This window comes from Gallus gallus, chromosome 4 (genome assembly GCF_016699485.2).
Source record: "Gallus gallus isolate bGalGal1 chromosome 4, bGalGal1.mat.broiler.GRCg7b, whole genome shotgun sequence".
NCBI classification, from domain to species: Eukaryota; Metazoa; Chordata; class Aves; order Galliformes; family Phasianidae; genus Gallus; species Gallus gallus.
Genome location: NC_052535.1, coordinates 35,522,155 through 35,543,735, shown reverse-complemented (window position 1 = coordinate 35,543,735; position 21,581 = coordinate 35,522,155). Strand labels below are relative to the sequence as shown.

Here is a 21,581-nt window from a genome sequence, read left to right as displayed (position 1 = left end):
TAAACAGTAGATCAATTTCTAACATTGAAGACATGTATTTCATGTTTTAATAGTAACAGCATATAAAATAAGGAACAATGGCATTTAAAGTGTGAGAGCTTATAATCTACTAATCTCTATTTTTCAAGCTAAGTAAAGATGGGCGAGGGTTTTCAAATTACTTATTTATACTGTTAATGCAATTAACTGATAGCTTTTGTATTACAAACATTTATTTTTATGTTGACATAAAGCCATCACGCTTCTTTCTTCTACTAAACACATAAAAAAAAATGCAGCACCATAAATTTAAAGTATTTGATGCAAATGTTAAAAATGAAACATAGTAGTCTTTCCTACTAAAGAATAAGTCCTTACATGAAAAGAATTCAAAGCACTTCAGAAAATGTCAAATGAGGAAACTGAGGTACAGAAAGGAAAAACATGCATGAGATCATAAAGAACATCACTGGTGGCACAAGGCCAGAAAATAGTTTTTATGCTAACAAGTTCAGAAGCTTCACTACTAAGTAATGTGGTGAGAAAAATGCAAGTACAAAAAGCAAGAAAGAAATGCCAGAATAATTTCCTAAATACTAAGTAACACTGCAGCTACAAATACAGAGCAAGATGGCAATGACACTGAAAAAGCAAAAATACCAATATTGAAGATATCAATTCATTGTTCCCTTCACAGTCATAAAATTTATTACAGTATTTTATCTTCAACAACGACCCAATTAATATGTAGAACTACTATTGCACTTTTCCAAAAGCTATAAATTGATCTGGGTAGTAATTCTGTACAGATTGTAAAATTAAACTTCTCATATGCATGGTATTTTAGAAATAGGACTTACAAACCAGGCCTGGGCTATTTCTGTTTGTATATGCTGAAAGAGACTTCTGTATCATTTAGAGTTGAAGAGAAATGCTCCTTATAAAACTGAACTTCAATTGCACTATATATATATATGTTTCTCCCCTTCATGCTGTGCAAATGCCTTATTGTTTGCTTGTTTGCATTGGTATGTAATGATTGTTTTTTTAAACTTCATTAATGCTTTTAATGTTTGTATTTCTTAGAAATAGCATACTATCATAACTTACCTTCTAGAGGTCTCCAAAAACAGGGAATCTTCCTCAAGGTATTTACATCACCTATTACATCACCAAAAATGCAGGGTAGTCAACTGTTAGTTTGTCCCTCAGTGAGGTTCAGCTGGGTCCCTGGTGTGACTTGACATCGCAGCACAGATCCGTAGGACTGTATTTGCAACATTATCTGTCAAGGAAGGTCTGTAAGAGCATGAGACAAATTTCCTGGGCACACAGAGTATGCCAGCATGTTTCTCTGAGGCCTGCCTCACCTGAGAGTATTCTGCCTATCAGTAGTCACCTGAAAACAATCTTACTGCTGTGAGAATCAGAGTCGACAAAAGAGGGAGGCACCAACTCCTTCACAGAATCGTTAGTGCTTACATGTGCTCAAGTGTGCTAACTCAAGTCATGATCTGACCTAAGGAAGAATATGAATGTCTTTCTTCTGGGCTAGTGAGACAAATAAACTTGCTACAACATCAAACAAGCCCTACGGAGGGAAGGTATAATGTGTGTTTAACAACCTTGTTTGATAAAAAGAACCAAGTAGTATCCACAGCCACTGTATGGGCGGTCTCATTCAGGAGTCTGGACATAAAGGTAATAATAACTAGTTTTGAATGCTAGTGGAAACACTGTCACAATTTTATACATTGCAACTCCACAGCATACATTATTTGGCAAGCAAACAATAGTGGACCAGGTATTCAAAAATTTTGTACCAAGCCACCATACAGGAGACATTTTAACCCTTAAGAGAATTGTATTTGTTTAAAAATCTGTCTTATTAAAGAACTCAAATGTTTCCATGAAACTCAAAAACTAAAAATTATCATTTGTAGTTTGTACTTAAAACCAGCCTGGTAAAATCTGTGCCTGCTCTCTACTTTCTGGGGCCTTGTGGTCATGCTGTTTGACATGACTGAAAGTGAGTTGTCTCATGACAGGAATGAGTACATGGAAGAATGTGTATGCTGGAGATAATACCTGCTATTTTCACAGTAAAAATTAACAGTTAGCAAGAGGCAATTAGGACTTTTGAACCACTCAACATATTACTTTATACCCATTGGGATCCATCTCTACCTGAAAGTGAGTCATACAAATGCAGAACTTGGAAGCAAACATTTCAACATACATTTCTCTTTCCCTCATCTCCTTCATGTTCAGTGTCAGCGCAGCCAAAGCTAATCTTGCATTGGACGTTGACACTAAATTTATGTGCCTTGTGCTGGTCACCTGTGAAAACAGTGAAATTTCTGTTCTCTCCAAGCATCACAGAAGCAGAAATATGTACATTTCCCCTTGAACCTACAGTGCTCTTCTAATTTATAAAGATAACATGGCACAAGGAAGGTACTTGTTTGCTTTGAGCACACCTCAAAAAGTACATCCTGTAATCTTCCGTTACGTGAGGGTAACAGCAGAAGGTTTCATCATTTATCTACCTGTATTTAGGCAAACAGTTTGAATGTACTCTCTTTCAATAGAAACCCTCAACACATCATAACATTTCATTAAGAAGTCCATATCATCTCAGTACATCACCTCTTTACTCAGACTGTACTGTTATCATAAGTTGTACACTGCTAAGAACAATTAAAAATATTTAGAGGAGTAAGGCATGCATGTAAGAAGGTGATCCAAATTTTGAATCTGGCACTAATGAAATTTAACTGCAACACATGGCTGTTAAGAAAAAAAAAAAATCAAATCTCACACTGCAAATGCAATATTTCCCAGATATATTTAAACTTTGCTCTTGCACCACAGTGACTAGGATATGATATCTTATACTGACATAGCAAAAGCTAAGAATGAATACATGTCCATGCAAGACTTCAGAGGCATTTACAGATATAGTTTATACTCAATGGCAATGCTGATTTCTATGTTACTGATACAAATAACAATCTGATTAACCAATTCCCAATTCCAAACACAGAAAACCAAATACCGTCACTATACAGTGACTGCAAGTTGTACTGATTAATTAATCCTTTCCTCCCACATTTATTAAACCATCATCCCTTAAGATCTAGTAACAGTTGACTGAATAGCTGCCAACAGAAGAGAGATGAATGTTTGGAGCAAACATACTATATAAACATCTTACTCCTATACTCATGGGTTTACAGGATATTTGATTACGGATGGAGCTCAAAGATACTTCAGTTGTGTTTAGGGAATATAGTTAAGGATGGGTGCTTCTGAAAATATTAAGATAAATTTATTTAAATTAAATATTGATTAGTAGATACATTTATCTCTTGGCAGCCTTACACTAACAGTATTAAGTTTTCCTTGCAGACATTAAACTACCTCCTTAAGATTTCCCTTTCAGTAGCTTCAGGGTTTTGGCACTATGGCACATACGATAACTGAAATTTTTTTAATGACCACTTTAAACACAGTTAACAAAATTAGTACTGTCACTTTATTTCTAAAAGCGAGTTTATTAACTAACCTTATTGTGCAACTTTGAGATTGATTATTCAGGATTTAAAATATTAGGCAGGCAGGAAAGAATATATATCCACGTGTGCAAAAAATATAATAGCACCTTAAAACTCTGCAACTAATTTAAAACGTCAAAAGATGAATTTAGATTCAGAATTCATTTTAAGATGTATATTTTGGATCTGTACCAAAAATGGTATGTTAATTTCTCTGTTCACAGAGCACTAAGTAAAGAGCACAAAACCCGTTTGCAAACATAAATACAATGAAGCAGTTCTTAATTAGTACATGCAAATATAAGTTCAGAAAATTGCTTATTATCTACAATATTTAAAATTATAATTTCTATTTATACAAATTTAGAAATTATATTCTGTGTAATTAGGTGTACATTTTAAAGATATGCATTAATCACATTTTGTTTTTGCAAATTGGATTAATTAGCACACAAGTGGAGATTAACTGTGAATCACACTTGCTCAAATAACAGACTAAGTCAGAATCACTAAGAAGTCAGAATCACTTCTTTTGTGCATAGAGGAATGAAACAAAGGAAACAACATACTTCAATATTATTTTTGAAACTTCTGTAGTAAAATAAAGCAAAATCATGCTTCTGCTAAAGCCACTGCAATGCACACGGGCTTATGACAAATCTGCCCACTCTGGTGGAGTGCTATTGATCTGCACTGATCAGGGATCCCACAGTTCAGCGTGCTAAAACATGAAACAACTGAGAAAAGGAGACAGAATATTTACTTTTTCTGCCTCAGAAATGATCAATACTCAAATACTGGATTTTTATGTATTGCACAGTTCTATAAGAAGCTAGAAATAATCAGAATCTAATCAATTATACCACAAAGGTAATAAGCTAAACAGTGGGAGAAAACTACTTTCTGATGAAGTGATGTCATATTGTACTATATACACTTTTTTATTTCACCAAGCATTTTGCAGGTAGAAAAATCAGTTTCATTTCACAAACGCATTCTAAAATTTGAATGAGCAGTTTCCTGCTCACTCCTGTGACAGTACAAGGTATAATAAACAACAAAAACGCCCATCTACCTCATTCTAAATAAGAATCTAGACAGTCAGAAAAAGACTGACTGATACAAAATGTGGTCTTAATACCCCATGGAAAGGTAACAAGATATAATTCAGGTAATTTTTGAACTTAGAGAATTAAACCAATGAATAAGTAGCAACTGCTGTCCTTCTAACTTGCAAAATTTGTTAATTGTTTTTTATACTAATCTTGATTTATATGTGTTGATAGGAAACTGTACAAAGAAAATGTCATGCTATCCTATTTATACCACACAAATGAATGAACAACATATTCAATTTCAGATCCCATTTTGAGAAAAATGTATAGGTCCCAACTCTGACACCCGTCACAGCAGCCTATTTGCACCTTTCAAAGGCAAAGCAGACTTCTATTCCAGCCATGCAGAAAACCTCACCCAGGCGAATACAATAGAAAATCCTTGCTAGGACACAACAATTTCATACATTCATATGAAGTAACACAGCAATAGATAATAATTAGCAGAAAAAGTTTTCAGCATATTTCATGTACAGGATGTTCACATTTGAAAATGACCATTATGCTAAATGAAAATATAACAGGAAAAAAAATCAAAAGCAAACAAACCCAGAAACCAACAATAAACAACTGAAACTACTATTACTAATTCTAAAAAAGCTATTAAGACATCACTTTTGCATAATTTGTGTCTGAAATATTTACAAATATATTAAAATTTCAACAGTTACCATGATCCAAAACTACACAATACATGTAGGTCCCTGTAGGACATTGACTGCAGATGGAACTTACACACTTCTTCATATTTGGACTGATGTAGTACAAAATTTAACATACTAGATGTTTCCTAATCGGTGTTTCCTATTTCTACAAAATCTTCAGTGCAGATAAAGATTTGTGCACCAATCTGACTCTGGTCACCAACACGTCAGTGAAGATTGATGTAAGACATAAGTTCCATTATTTTCATAGAACCTGTTCAAGAACTCTTTTGTTCCTGTTGTTCAATGGTGGTTGGAGATCTAAAACATTCATTTAGTGCAACCTTTGATTTGATTGGTGGAAGCTAATTGTCTCCAAATGCAGGCACTGAATAAGATATTAACCTACTGAAGTTAATGCTTGTTGCAACAAGTAATAACCCTTCTGAAGAGACAGCATTATTAAAACATATGGAAATAAGCACCTTAGATGTTTTACATTAGAATTATATTAGCATTTGTGATTCTTAAATATTCCATGCTGTAATTAGAGTTCTGTTCCCATTTACAGCTAGTGATGAAATTATAATCCTTGCCAGGATAGCATCATCGTGTAACAAGAGGTGGATTTGCCTTCTTTGTCTAACTAGAAGCATCATAAATAACCTACAAAAAGGAGAGTTTTTAGGCATGGCTATTGTTCTATCTGCAGAAGACAAAGTTGTTACTGGACAGTTCCTACCTCAAATGTAGCTTCCTCTGAGATTAAGCAGATATCAGCACGGCTATTCAACATCAACTCAGTGCTTCTTTTAGCAATTACATATATTCCACATTCCATATAGTCCAAGACTTCATGAGTTGTTGATTTAACTTGTTTTCCCCCTAACACAAGGATTTTGTCATAATTTATATACAAGTTGAATATCATAGAATCCTTAGAGTTGGAAGAGACCTTTAAAGATTATCTAGTACAACTCCCCTGCAATGAACAGGGACATGTACAGTGAAATCAAGTTGCATGGGGCCAATCCAGCCTCACACTGAAAGCTTCCAGGGACAGGGCATAAACCACATTTTTGAGCAACCTATTCCAGGTTATAAACGCATTAGCAAACTTTAAGCACTGTTTTTTTGTTGTTGTTGTTTGTTTTTGTTTTGTTTTTCTAACTAACTGGAAATTCTATTCTTTCTATTCTAAACCATAAAGTCATAATTCTTGTCTCACTTGTCTCCATATGAACTCATACTCTCAGTAATTGCTTCTGCATTTCCAACATTGTTACACTATCCCTGTCCCAGCCTCAAATTTATTTTATATGAAAGATTAAATGCACAAATAGAAGATGTTGCATGTTGGGAGGACAGCTGTTCAAAAACCAGAACCAAAGAAGCATGGAAACAGACCTACTTACAATGGAAAAATCTGAGTACTTTAAAAAGAAATAATAGAAACATGGGAAGAACGAGCAGAGTATAGGGGAGCAGAGAATTTTAAGCAGTTTTTATAAGGCAAATAAGGCATGTCTACAAGAACAGCAAATGAAAGCATTCTAAAAGCACTTCAAGAGAAAATAAATATGGGAAAAAGAAAACATTAAACATTATAGCTATCAATCCTGCTCCTCTTCCCAATACCATCTTCTCTCCATCAGTTCTAAAAGGAAATAAAGCTCCTGGTAGGCACAAGAGTTTTTCCAAAAATGATTTGTTAACCTCTAAGAGCCAACCCAGTCTTTTGCTCTGGGAGAAGTATAGGAGAGAACAACTGTCATGTGCTGTGGGATGTTCCCCAGCTAGTTGTTTGAAACATCTTGAACATGGATTATGGAACAAATTTATGCAAGTATAGGTTTACAGAATAACATTTCCCACGTCTGATCTGGTTTTATTCAACAGTCTCTGGTAATGTACTCTAAAAAAAAAAATAAATAAAAAAATCTAAGAAAACTAAACAAAAACCTCTATTTGTTAGTTATGAAAGGGAACCTAAATACTAAGAAACTGTTAAGAAGAGATTTTGTGATCTAATGGCTCATTGTAATGCCTTCAGGATAGTCAAATACAACACTGAACACGGAGGTTGAATCAGGGTGCAAACATTCCCTTGTCTTTTAAATCAAAACAGAGCTTCCTCTGGCTATAGATACTGAAGTGTATGCTGTAAATATTTCTGAAGAAGCTTTCTCTGAGTCTGATGGATAAGAAAATCTAAAGTGGCTGCATGTCTCCCCTGGGCATGAATTCCCTAAATAACAGAATAGTTGAACTTTAAGATACTGACCTTTAAAAAAGACTTCTGTGAAATCATGAAAAATCTTCAGTGGATATGTTTTTCCAGGTTTACTCAATAATGTTTTCATTTTGTTTTCCAATAATGTACTCAAACTAATAAAAAATAAGCTGTGTATTTTACAAGCACATGGCCTATAGTTTCTGAACATTTTTAATATTCATGCAGAAATACTGGTACTAATAATAGATTAACTAAATTTATCAAGACTAAAGGAGAACGCTAAATTAGTTACGAGCAAAGGATAAAGGGAAAGCAGCGATAGCTGCTTTCAATACAGAAGAGAAACAAAGCTGAAATTAGTGTCTTTAGCAGAAGAAAAGCTGCCCAATATCACGAAAATATTAAATCTTTCTTCTAACAGTAGCTCCTCTAGAGTTTTAAAGTCAATTTTAAGAACTGTATGCATGTTTGTGTGCAATAAGGATTGTGAGATCTATATTGAAGTGCACAAAGCACCATTACATAAGAGGAATACATTATATCAAAGACCTCTCTGTACACCCTGATTTAGTGGAAGATCCTAAGATCCTCCACCAATGTGTGACATGAAAAACATAAAAAGCATTCTCTTTAAATAGAGTAGTGGCAAGAGCTACCAAAGATTCATTACATTATGAAATACAAGGTAGTGCAAAACACTACTGAAAAATAAGCCTAACGGTGGAGTAAAAATATTTCTGTAGATGCCCTAAAAAAATTTTAGGGTTTTAAACTAAATTGTACATGTGCACGGTGAACTGAAAATAGTTAACTATAGTCAAAAGCCTATGTTGACAGCATAATGTAAAAATCACTTGATACTTGCCAACTATGTTGCCAAAAAGTACTATGAATGGTTTAAGAAAACTAAGTTAGAGAATTTCTCACCTGACATAGAACAGAATAAAACAATACTCTCTAAAAATGTTACTCTCTAAACTGACCTTACCATCCACAGATTTAAAAATAGCCTTATTTTCTTTTTACAAGTTTTGATTATAACAGTTAGCACTATCAACTATAGGAAAACTATTGCTTCCTATTCTCTTGGAATTATACCAATACGGGGTGTTTGCATTTAAATTCTTTTCCCTCTTCCCTTCCACCTAAAAACAAACAGACAAAAAAGACTAATAAAACCAAGGTAAAAGTGCTACATTCTGGTTTGTGTTATTGTTGAAATTGTAGAAGCATGCTTTAAGGGTGATAAAAGTAATGTTTTATAGATAAGAAAAAGTAGAAGCCAAACGGGGATGTAATGGGGAGAGAGATTAAAAACAATACAGTAAGATAAAAGAAAATGAACAAAGGAACAACAGCGGGGGAAAAAAATGAGCCAGAACAAAAATCTCACCACTAACAGAATTTGCAGGGATTCTCAACAGCAATAGAAAATTGCAGACATGACAACAAGAAACTTGAGAAAGACGGAAACAGCTGGGTTTAAGGAGTGGAGTCAGCCAACTCATTCCTTTCCTCCTTGCTTAAATGAGTACAAAAAGCTTTTTGATGGCCACTTAATCTACTTCTCACCATAACCAAGTTCAATAAAGACAGAATTATAATGATAGTGAACTACTGAAAAAGGCCCTGTAAAAACTCCTTAACACTGGATAATGTTTTTATCATTACAGATAACGTGAACAACATTAACTAAACTTGTATCAATAACAAAGAATAATTCAACTAAAAACACAGCAAAAAAAATATTTTTAAACGATGTTTAAGTGACAAAATGTAGAATCTCAAAGGGAATAAACAAAAAAAAAACAGGTCTATTGGCAATTATCAGTCTTCAGTTTGTGAAGAGCCTCAAGGAAATGGGTGGTTTACCAGTAATATCACACTAAAATTGTTTTCATTTTATGTTTTCCCTAAAAGCGGTCAGTATTCAGAAAGAGCACTGAGCAATAAAGATGTTCAGAAGCTAGCTCTATTTCTCTCCATAGATATTTGTTGCAGAAGAAAATATTAAATAAATATTATTAAATAAAATAGAATAAATAATATTAAATTAAAAAGAAAATATAAATAAAAAAAAACAAAACAGAAAATACTATTGATATATTTATTCTGCTTCGTTTATAGAGGTTTTGCTTTCCTCCTCATTCTCATCAGCTTTGTTCTCATTTTGTACTTCACTATACTTGCCCATGATATTTTGTCAGCCAGTTAAGTCAAATTATATCTCAGAGTCCAACAAAGAAGAAATTCTTAAAGATTTTGCTATTCAAGTTAGTGATGAGTTCACACCTGTTATCAGGAAATTGCAGTACCATTCTAAAAAGCAACTAAGTTGAAAATATACTCTGTTATCAGGAAAAGAAATACTGAATGTATACAATTTTCATTCAGTTTTCTGTGAGACATGATTATTATTATTTTGCAAAGTAGTCATTCCTCATGAATTAAATTGCTAAGGTTCAACAGACACTTGTGAAATAGCTGCCACAGAACTTGTGGCCTCAAGTTGGAAACAAAACTCTACCTGCTGTTCAGCTTCTATTTGGTTAATGTCAAGCTTACACATTCCTTAGTGTTATGCAGATTTAAGTGAGAATGCAATGAAGACTTACCATATGAAACTTTAAAATATATATATATTAAATATATTATATATATATATATGGTACACCACGTGGTCAAAGTTTTTACAGAACAGATTTTTCAGAATATTAAATGCTTTATTGGTTCTTCAGCAGCTGATCCAGACAGCCTGTATATGGGATAATAGCCTCCTAGCAGTTTGCCCAAAGACCACCACAGTTACTGAAAAAGCAAAGTCAGATCCTCTGTTACAGATCCTAACTAAAGAACAGGAAAGCTCAAATGACTCTGACTGGATAGCCCTGCCTTGAGATCATGTAACACTCTCAACAGTTGCAAAGAGTGCTGTTAACAATATTACCTGTGCTTTCAGCTCATTTTATACATAATTTTGCAATTCAGAGAGCCTTCTGCATAGACACCACATGCTTATTTTTTCCAGTTATTACATATAAGTGAATTCAGAAACTTGTAATATACTCCTATAGCAAGACAATGTAAGTATGCATGAAACAGTCTTCAGTAGACACTTAACTTTGCTTAGCTTCTTTTTCTCCAGTAAGAACCTTCTGGATTCTGGGGATAGATTTAAAGGCCTTCAAAAAAATGTTGTGACAGTAGGAATATCACCAAATATTGGACAATTTTTGAACTGTCAATTGTCCATTGCAAGTCTCAGCATTTTTGTTCATTTTCTGGAATTACGTGGTTTTAATGGTTTTTTTTTTTTTTTTTTTTCCCCAGGTTTTTTGGGTGCTTTTGAAGTATACAGAGTATTAAAAGTTGACTCCACTGAAGCAAGAGAAGCTCTACTTTCACACTGAAATGGTCCTTCTGCAAACCTGCACTCAAACCAGGGAAAGTTGTTTTTCTTCATTTTTATCTTTGTTTAGCCTTGTAGTAATCATTTCTCCTCTATCACTTAATAGACTAGAAGAGTAAATACAGGTGTACTTAGAAGCACACATGTATTAAATGTACACTTTTAATGTACACTGGAAAACTCATGTCTTTGACGTGTGAATTTATAGTTGTTTTACATAGTTTAGCTATGAAGATAGTACCGTCTTTGTGTGATCATCACTCCCCTTAGGCAGTCATGCTTTGCTCTTGTTCACTTAAGACCACAATATTTTGTTAGTGAAGATATTGGAATTTATCCCCAAATGTTACTACGCATGCATCATTACCCAATATAGATCAAATCCTCTCATTTAAGTATCCAATACAAAGCTATCATTTAATTTTATAATGATGGTTAACACCACCAAATTTCTTTTGAGATTTTCTAAATGAGTAAAAATCTTGCTGGAAGTAATGAACCTGGTACTAAATATAAGGTTGTAACATATAGATAACTGCGGCATCACTTGTATGCATATGCAAAATTAAATTTTGCAACTTTTTTTACACAGTGCACTTGCTGGTAGCCAGATAATTTTTATTTTCTTTTATTGCTAGCATCCAGACTTTGTTTTCCATATATTGCCTTTCTGTGCATTACAAATGAAATGCTATACTGTTCCCCAAATCTCATTTATAATCCTTTGCTTTCACGTTTCTTCTTGTTGTTTTATCATTAATGCTAATGTTCTGTTGATACTTAAGAAGTAGAACTTCCATTACTAAAACTGAATAAATGAATGAAACACACTAGAAAACCACTGCATTGAGATTAAGGCAATAGTACACAATCTAGGTGCAGTTCTCACCACATTTCTACTGAGAAAGCACAAGTAATAAGTCTGTTATAGAAATAACATTTTCTGTTCCCACTATTGGTATTACATAGTATGCTAACTTCATCCTTGTAAATTCCTTCAGTTTTAAAGGTAAAGCATACTCAAAAATACAAACTGTATTTTAAATGACCACATCATTTGTGCATATATACAAACTCCTGCACTTGCTAAACATCAATGCTTAGTATGAGAATAAAGTATTTATCCAACATTATTTTATAGCATTGAATCCCAGTAAACTAGCAGTTACTTGTAACAGGACACAGGCTTCAGGCAAGATGATTTGTTTTTCTCTAGTGTTCCCAGAGTTGCTTTCTAAAATAATTATTTTCCTTACTACTGTGTATTTAGAAGAACCAATTTCTATTTTAATTACGAGCTTTTACATTGGTTTATGTCTTCATTCTACAGTAAATGTTCTGTCAACAATTTTTTGATCCTCATATTAAGCAGTAAATCTGAATACTACTTCTGTACTGATAACTACTGTCAAGTAAGTGTAAAGAGAAAATCAACTCAACAATAAAGCAAGAGATGTTCTAAAGGGTTCTCCATTCAAAATAATTCACAGATCAAGTAACTTGTATATTTAGGAACATCAGTAGATACTCTGATTGTGTCTCCCTGAAATCTAAATATCACTTATCAATTATGATTTTTTTTCCAGACTATTGGAATCCTTTCTGAGGAAAAAACAAAAAACAAAAAACGAAGCCAGAGTAATTCCTTATTGGTTCATATTGTCAAGGCAAGGAAAAAGAAAAGAAACAAAGAAAAATGTATTGGAAATGATGGATAATTAAAGTTAAAATCTAAACCTATGGTCATAAGTCTCGAAGTCACAGGACAGTTTTCAGTTCTTCACTGAAGCAACAGCTGTAGCAACACTTCAGTGGGGTAGCAGTTTTAGAAATACACTAGATGTTTGAGTATTTTACATACTGTTTCAAGAAGACTTAGGAGGAACAGGTGAACTGATTGTTCAGGAAGTGTTTTTCTTCTCATCTGAACTCTTAAATTGTCTTATTTTTCTTCAACTTTTCTTCTTTGCCTGACTTCCACAGTAAGTTTTTTCACAGCTCTCTTCATTCTCAAAATCTATTTATTTAAGCAGCATACTCTGTGCCAACGCATCACAATGAAAAATGCTCTCCCTATCCTCTTCCAAATAACATTATCCTACACAGACTGAAAATATTAGCATAATAAAAATGGTGATGAAAAAAAGAAAGCATAACAGACAGCATAAGCTAAGCTATTCTATGCTGAGAGGCTTTAAACAGGATTCTCAAGTGCACAGAAAGAGAAGGAAGAATGGCAGCAGATGAAGTTCAATAAGGAAGGTCAAGTTCAAAAAGGGTAAAATGCACACAATCATTTAGGTTTTGTTTTTTTTTTAACAAATTACATATTTGCTACTTCACTGTGTCTTCAATATACCTTTGACAGATACAAAGAGAACTATACAATTTTATACAGAAAACTTTCTGGAAGCTTAATTGAAAGAATGAGAGAGAATGCTGAAGATGGTTGTTATAAACAAAAGAAGAAAAGAGGAATATAAGACTGGTAAATAGGAGCACCATGTTAAGTGGTACCATAATCAGCCACAATAATGCAACATCACCTGTGAAGAAAATCCATTCACTTTCAACTGTCACAAGAAATTTTAGTTGATTGCTTTTATTCTCAGTTTGGATCAATTTCAGAATACCCTGTGAAATGTTATCTTTAAATTAGAGTAGTATGGCCTCTGCTTGAAATTAAAGCCATGGATTCCAAACAGTTGCTCAGGTTGAGTTAAGTGTTCCTACTATATACTATGTCACTTAATCACAATGGCACAGCAGCAAGATTCCAAGTATCATCCCATGTTTGCAGAACAGTGTATTATCAGGAAACAGGTAAGCATGCTGCTGGCACAATCACTTTCTCATCTTACCTGGCAAAGATGAGTGCAGAGTATATTCCCAAGTGCATGAAGTCAATCAGAGGAAAATTGAAGCAACAAAAAATGGTGGCAGGGTTTGTGGTGAGCCCTACAATTTACTTATTTCTTGCTAAATCAAGACATGATCCAGATTTTTTTTTTTAACAGCTTAATGCAGCACAGTCATGTTCAACAAAAAATATTTACTTTGTTCACAAGCATTGGTGGTTTTAGAAACACCTCTTGGAAGCCAAGGTACATAAAAAGTAAAAGTATGATTCCAATGCATTCAGAAATTACAGTGCACGTTTTTCGGATCAACTATCCCCTTTCTTAGGATAAAGCTGGGTAAATTCTGACACTGTAAAATATTATGAAATTCCCTGCAAAAATGTCTCTTGGATCTCACATAAAAATCACAAAAATGAATATTCATCAAATAGAGCATATGCTGAATGGCATCGATACTGTATTCACAAATGATGTAAACTTATCACTACTGGAAGACAGAAAATAAAAGGCTTCACAACTAATAGTTGCTTTAGGTTTCCAGATCTTGAAGATGTATTTTTCAATCTCAGTCACAACCATCACTGAAGTTTCTTACTTGCTGTGAATCACCAATAGATCATTAAACTGCATGCAATAAGAATAATTTAATTTTATTTCAGATAATAACTGCATGATAACTTACTATGCATTTACTTATATATATTAATAATGGAGATAATGCAGCCAAAAAAAGTGATGTTTGACTGCTGACAACGCAAATATAAAGCAGTAGATATTGCCAATAATGGTAACTTGTAGCTCATTCATTATACATCAGTATTTAATTAAATCCATAAGTGCAGAGTGTCCAGATGTTGGTTTTTTTAATTTAATAATGATGGAACCAATGAGAGTCTGATAGGTTTGTAAACTAAGCCTTCAGAACATGGAGAATTCCACAGGGCCTTTAAAAGAGAAAAAAAAGAAAAGAAAAAAAACAAATGAAATCTTAAAGAAATTTGGTTTGATGGTAACAGAAAGTTATGTGAAAAATGTTCATTTATGCAGACATGCACGCAGCATGTAACAATAAAGCTTCTTTCACACTAATCACCAACATAACGTGGAATTAAGTGACTACATACAAAATGGAAATACAACTCTTCAGCTTGTGCATGAGAGTTCTAGTTAGAAAACAGTAATTAATTACAGATGCTATCTTTGTACAAGAAAAAAGTCACCAGAATGAGAAAGGTGCTAATAGAGTGAACCTACATGCAGAACACACACAACTTGAAAATATTTCCACATTATGATAAAACTAAGTAAATCAAGCTGCATTAAAAAGCACTCATATAGAACAGACCTGTACATGAACATTATTTAAATTATACTGCTTTATAATACAGTAGTTAACCACAGCTAATTTTTGAAGTTTGCTTATTGGTTTTTTCTTCAAGCTGAGTCTATATTCATTATATCTATACTGTAGATATATGTATATAATGAAATATATATATCATTATGATATCATTATGATATATTTATATCATATATAAAATGATATATATATATCATACATATATATATATATGATACTCACGTGTGTGTGAGAGTGTATATGTATGTGTGTGTATATGATAATGGAAACATGCTCAAAATCTATTACAAAATATATGCTGGAGAATTTCTATTAAATCAAATCCAATCTACTAAATACCCAATCCATTTACTTTCAATAATGTTTTGAAATTTTAAACTAACTTCTCTTTGGTAATTTTACCTTTCATTTTGACTACTCATTATTCATAAAGGAACCAAACAGAAAAGATCTCAGTGCTGGTAAGATATTCCCAAATCCATTTCTTGCCTTACAGACAAGATACTAAAGGTATTCAGTGGCATGCATGAACAGAATCTGTAAAGCATAATTCAAGGAGACTAATATGTCTTTTTAAATTTCAAACAAGTAAAAACTACTGAAAAGTATAATCAGTTAGCATTACATGTAAAAGGGGATGTATGCTAAAAATATGCTATTAATTCTAGGGACAAATGCTTATTTATTTAATATTTATAGGTGGATATACTGCCTGGTAGCACCTTCACAGTAGACACAATGCAACTGTGTTGTGGTCAAAATACACTGTTAAAAACAGTTCTGTTAAGCCTTGCTCATTAAAAAGCATTACACAGAAATTAAAGAAAACAGCAAAAAAAAAAAAAATTAAAAAAATGAGGATGAATAAATGATAACAACTAGATCTCCACCTTTTTCCCTTTCTTCCCTACCCTGAGATATACAAACAAAATCTGAATAAAATGAGTACTGACCAGACTTGTTGTCACAAGTACCTTATATTTTCCTGTACTTCAAAAACAAGATAAACAGCATAACTGCAAATATGAAGACAGAATAAGCTTATGACATGACAGAGAAATACAGAGTAAGTAGTTAGATAAGTAGTTAGATGGAGAAGTAAAAAGGTAGGAAAAACACTGCAATTATTAGAGACAACTTACAGAAAGATTATATTTTAAAAGATGTGGACACTGTAGTCTTAAACTGACTTTGGTTTACACCAAAACTCCATTGTTGTATAAAAGCCACATTTTACTAAAATTATATAAACTGAACTTTATTTATACCGGCAGATAGTAGCCAAGTTGCATTCTACAAACCAAAACTGAAGACTATTCATACTAATGGAGCACCATTACAAAATATGAAATAAGCTGGTTTACGGAAGCCTGTCTCGTTTCCACACTGAAACTCCCAGTCTCTGTCCCAGAACCCACTTTACTTTTTAAGCTCATTTATGTGACAAACTTCATCAGAATTCAAACAGCAAATTCCTAGGGCTGTAATGGTTATAAGATATGTTTGGTAAAATGAAGCAGGGTGTTTTAGGTGGCAAAATGTAAGTCATTTCCACTCTGGTAACCCCTCAGATACTGAGTGAAAACATTCAAAGGGAAAACTCTTGCGACTTTTTCAGAGTAGTTCAACAGACAGAAGAACACTACTTCCCTTAAACATTGCAGTTCCTTATTCTTTACCCATTCCTTCCAAGAGATAGATAGTTTCTCTCTATTTTGGTTACTGTATATCCTAAGGATTCACTCTTCATTTAATTCAAAGAAAGAACTACCACTTTAATGACAAAGATACATAAATTCCAAAGTTAAAAACTCATCTCTCCTAACTACAGAATACATTACCCAGAAGTCAAGCAAAATAACACCCTGCTTTCTTTTGCAGCTTAACAGCTTTCAATTCTGTCACCCTCTTTTCCCACTTTAGGACATTCTTTGTCCAAAAAAAAAAAAAACCAAAAAAAAACCCAACACCAAAAGTGGCACTACAAACAATACTACAAACAATAGACACAGACAACAATATATCTTCTACTTTCTTGTTGTTTAAGTACACATATTTTTCTCTACAAAATATTTGGCAAAGTATGTTACTGACATTAATTTAACACAACTATATCAGATACAAGGGTCAAAGGCAATTATAAATGTTGCAAATTAAGCAAGAAGAGTAAAATGAAATAATTTATCAGGCACACAAAACACTAGAAGGAAAGGTATTAAGTAAACATTCTTTTGTTGAAAAGTAAGGCTACTCTCAGAATCAGAGATCATGGGGAAAAAAAATAAAGAATTAAGACAAATTATACAGGGAAACAAATTAGTATGAAAAGAAGGTAAAACAAACTCTTCCCAGAAACACTAACTTAAGGACTGCAGGAAAAGTACAGTCTGAAGTGTATTTTTTACTTAAAATATCAGTGAAATAATTCTAAGCAAATTACTGATAATACATTAACCCGCCTATTGCTAGTTTTTAAAGATATTTGAAGGATTAAAATAGATGACACTTTGCTTTTTTGCTTTGCAGTAGCAAGTCTGAAGCAAGGAGGGAATTAACTTAAATTTTCTGCTAAACCATTCAGGTAGATACTTTAAATATTCAACATACGTCATTCTCAGAATGTGTCCATTGGGGTGAACACTGTATCTTGCATTCTCTTGTTTGCTTTGTGATGGACCACTTCATCTAACTTCACATTAGTGCATACACATTTTTGCAGTTACACATACTTACACAAATCCTGGATAAAATGATGTACTGATATCAATCGCCAACATTTTACAACATTTTGCTCTTGAAAAAGATCTTACATACAAGAATATCAATTTAATAGCCATGGGACTAAAATGGGAACACAGTTGAACTATTTCTTACCTGTAATAGCCATTCTTTGAAGACAAACTACATGAACTAATGAATGAATGAGCAAAAATTTTTAACACTTACAGTAGGAAAAAATATTAACACCATTTATTTGCATATTCTTCTTAATTCTTGCATGACTTGAATTCCCTTCATGATTATCATATTAACAACATCTTATTCTTTCAAATTGGTTCAACTTTCTCTGTAATGTATTCCTTGTAACAAAGTTTTTACAAGTAAAAGCATAGGTGGATGTGCTGTTTCATTCAAAAGTATTTCATATATCTTCTTGCATTATAGTACCGCATGTAAGTAAACATATGATCTCAATCATGATATAGTAGAGGCATTTTATCAAGAAGTTTGAAAATTGCACTTAAAGCATGGATAACTGCAGCATAAAATACCACATACTTGGTTTGGGTCAGGAAGCACAACCAAATGTATAATACATTTTATACACACGCTGTTTATAAAACATACCCTACAAATAGTATATTCTCATTTTTCATTGAAAACTTAACATCTAAGCTCCAGGTAAACACCAACTTATTAAGGATAATTAGTCCCATCAGAAAGAAAAATAGCATTGTACCATTAAATAAAAGTGTAAGATTTTTTAATATTATAGGATTTTCACCACCAGTAAATACACCTTACAGTTTCAGCATGCCCAAAAGCACTGTTACCATCTCACAGACGCTACAGAGCATACAGACACATATTTTGCAATCAGTGCACAAGAATTCAGTGGAGACAGGTACATCAACTAAAATATTGACATATTTGACCTACATAAAAAAAAAATACTCAAAGGAAAACGAAAAGCCTGTGTTAAAAAAACTATGCAAAAATATATTTTTATCCAAAGCAACTTGTTAAAGATTAAAAAAATAATACTCTTGGTTTGAATCAATTTTAAAGACTTTTTTTTTTTTTTTTTAATAGTTGACTTCAATTACTTCTTTCATTAAAATGTGAAACATTTATATTTCTATCTTCACAAGACTATCTGAAATACTGGAAGACAAAAACTTGAATGCTCCAATAATGCTTTATAAATTCAAAGCGGCATTCAGAAACACAGACTGAGCTTGCAGAATAGTCTTTGCTAAGCCCAAATGATAGAATAGAAAAGCATCCTAAATATTTAATATTGTGGCATACCTTATCTCAGATTATTTAAGAAGGCTCACCTAAGGAAGCAAATCTCTTATGTTCAGCTGATGTGTCAATAAAAAGAGAAATATTATAATAAAAAAATAGACAAAAAATGTTTTCTACTATGTTCTCCACGAGAGAACAATAAAAAAATCAATTCACTTTCTAGGACAAATTTTGACTGATGCTCTTTAAGAGCTTTAACAATACTTGGCATAAGTGCACTTATTCCATTATCTTCCAAAATGCAAATATTGTTCAGACAGCATATGGTGGTTATAAATGTAATAATGTCATTAATTTGTTAATAAACATGTAAATAACCATCAACACTGAAGAAAATTACAATCCGTTAATACGTACCCTCCACATTCACTAATGGTAATTATGAGCTGTTCGCAAAGCATAAAATTAATAGAGTATTGGTATGCTAGCAGGTAGTTGCAATTATATTCTGATGTTGCAGAAGCCATTTGAGAATCAATTAACAGCAAAGGATGAATGGTGTTCCAGTAAATTCCATTAAATCAATGCATGGACACAACAGTAGCAGAGGCAAACAGGCTGACAGAACTTTGAACACCCATAAAGATGATTAAAAACAAAAAAGTACTGTTCAATACAGCTACTTACATCATGGCCAAAAAGTTCTGTCTGTGTGGATTTATCTGCCTGGGAAGCAAGAGCCTTCTGCAAACACTGAGCCTTTTCCTGTAAAAAAAAAAAAAAAATAACACAGCATAGGTGAGTCATCTTTTTGCTTGCTGGGCTTTGCAGCTACAAAAAAACAAATAAGTACAAAACTCATGCACAGCCAGCTGTTCAGAAATGAATTTTATTAGGACACTATTCTCACTGAAAGGTTTATTTCCTTACTATTATTTCCTTATATCAACTTTCTCTTAAATAGACAGGAAAGCCCAACTATGTGGAAGAGTTAGGCCCACAAGAAGGATTGTCGCTGCAGTGATGGGAAGGAACTTTTTCCACAGCAGATGCAAGTCTTGATGTAGAAAGATGCAAACTCCATGAAACAAGGTTGGTACAACATCCCTCCCGCTCAATACAAACTCGTTAGCAAAGCTTAAACAGTTTTTGATCCCAATTTCTGCTTCTCATATCTCTCTCACTTCGTACCTCATCTATTTTTGAAGTCTCACGTGGAAACCCCAGGACTGACTCAAGAGAAGAGACCTAGCCATTTTGAGACAACCATGCTTTACAAAAAAAGCATTTTAGGACTTAATTTCAAAGTCTTTACTGATTAGAAATGATCCTCACCATGTCCTTACATATATTAAAGGTTTTTTTTCTTCTGGAAAGTATTTTGATCAATTCATTGTAAATACATTGGATACGGCAACAAAAGGGACACAGAAGGGTGAGGTTCCATGAAGTGGAACACTGAATTATGGTGCACTGAATTATGTTTTCTTATTTTCTAAATTAGTTTTATTTTTCAGCTATACACATAGAAAATTCAGAACTCATCTTAGATGAAAACTCCTCATTAAAAATAAAATAAGAATGTGTTTTCATACTGCTGACAAGTATGTATTACAGCAAAACAAAATTTACATAAACTGAAATTTTTGGTTAATAGAATCTCAAGTTGAATGAAACTCTGGTTTTACTGCAATAAATGTACAGAAACTTTAGAAATTCCAGTTATTGTATGAATTGCATTTTCTTTCCTAAATATCTAATCTGCATATTTTTAAAATCAAATGTTATTAATTTCAAGGAAAGATGAACACCACTAAATTGAGTCAATTTTCACCAAATCTTTTAAATAGCAGGACAATTACACCAAAATGGTCCTATCTCTGGCAATTCAGCTTTTCAAATAAAGAAAAAGCAAGCAAGCACACAAACTAGCAATTCACTGCTCCCAAATTTGCTGATGTAAGATAATTTCCTCATTTCCAACAGAAAAGGTCCATCTCATTGAGGTTTGAATTTACTAGTCCACTGCCAACAGAATTTTTAGAAAACTGACACTTAGATATTTCTGATTTAGACAAGCAAGCTTTACTGCTAAAAAGCTCTGAATTTCAGTTACCAACCCAGGCATTGACAGAGATAGAATATTCAAGTAACATGATCAGATCAAATCCAGTACTAAACTGTGCACATGACCAAATTTAACATTTGCATTCTTTCTGAGTGGAGCCACAAATATACATTCTGAAAGAACTAGGAGAACATACAAACAGAACTTCCAAGGTAGCCCATTAATTGGGAAAGTTAGGGCAGTTAGAATAATCAAATTCATTTCTTCTTTGAGCTGCTTATTTAACTGTCTATGCACACTAAGATCAATTTTCAACATAGTAAACCAAGTTTTGACTCCACATTTTCTTCTTTACCAGAAGCAAAGTTAAAGACTTGAGC

General features: G+C 33.1%; 1 protein-coding gene across 5 annotated transcripts in view; it reads right to left on the bottom strand.

Annotated features, from left to right (window-relative positions):
- Positions 1-21,581, bottom strand: part of CCSER1 (coiled-coil serine rich protein 1) — a 624,313-nt gene that overhangs the window by 218,480 nt on the left and 384,252 nt on the right. For 4 of the 5 annotated variants that reach the window (XM_004941036.5, XM_004941035.5, XM_040699150.2 and 1 more), the window contains exon 9: positions 19,821-19,898. In XM_004941036.5, the coding sequence (XP_004941093.1) occupies positions 19,821-19,898 (78 nt within the window). Of the gene's footprint in view, positions 1-13,513; positions 14,746-19,820; positions 19,899-21,581 lie in introns of those variants that run through there. The other variant, XM_004941037.5, reaches the window with a different exon arrangement.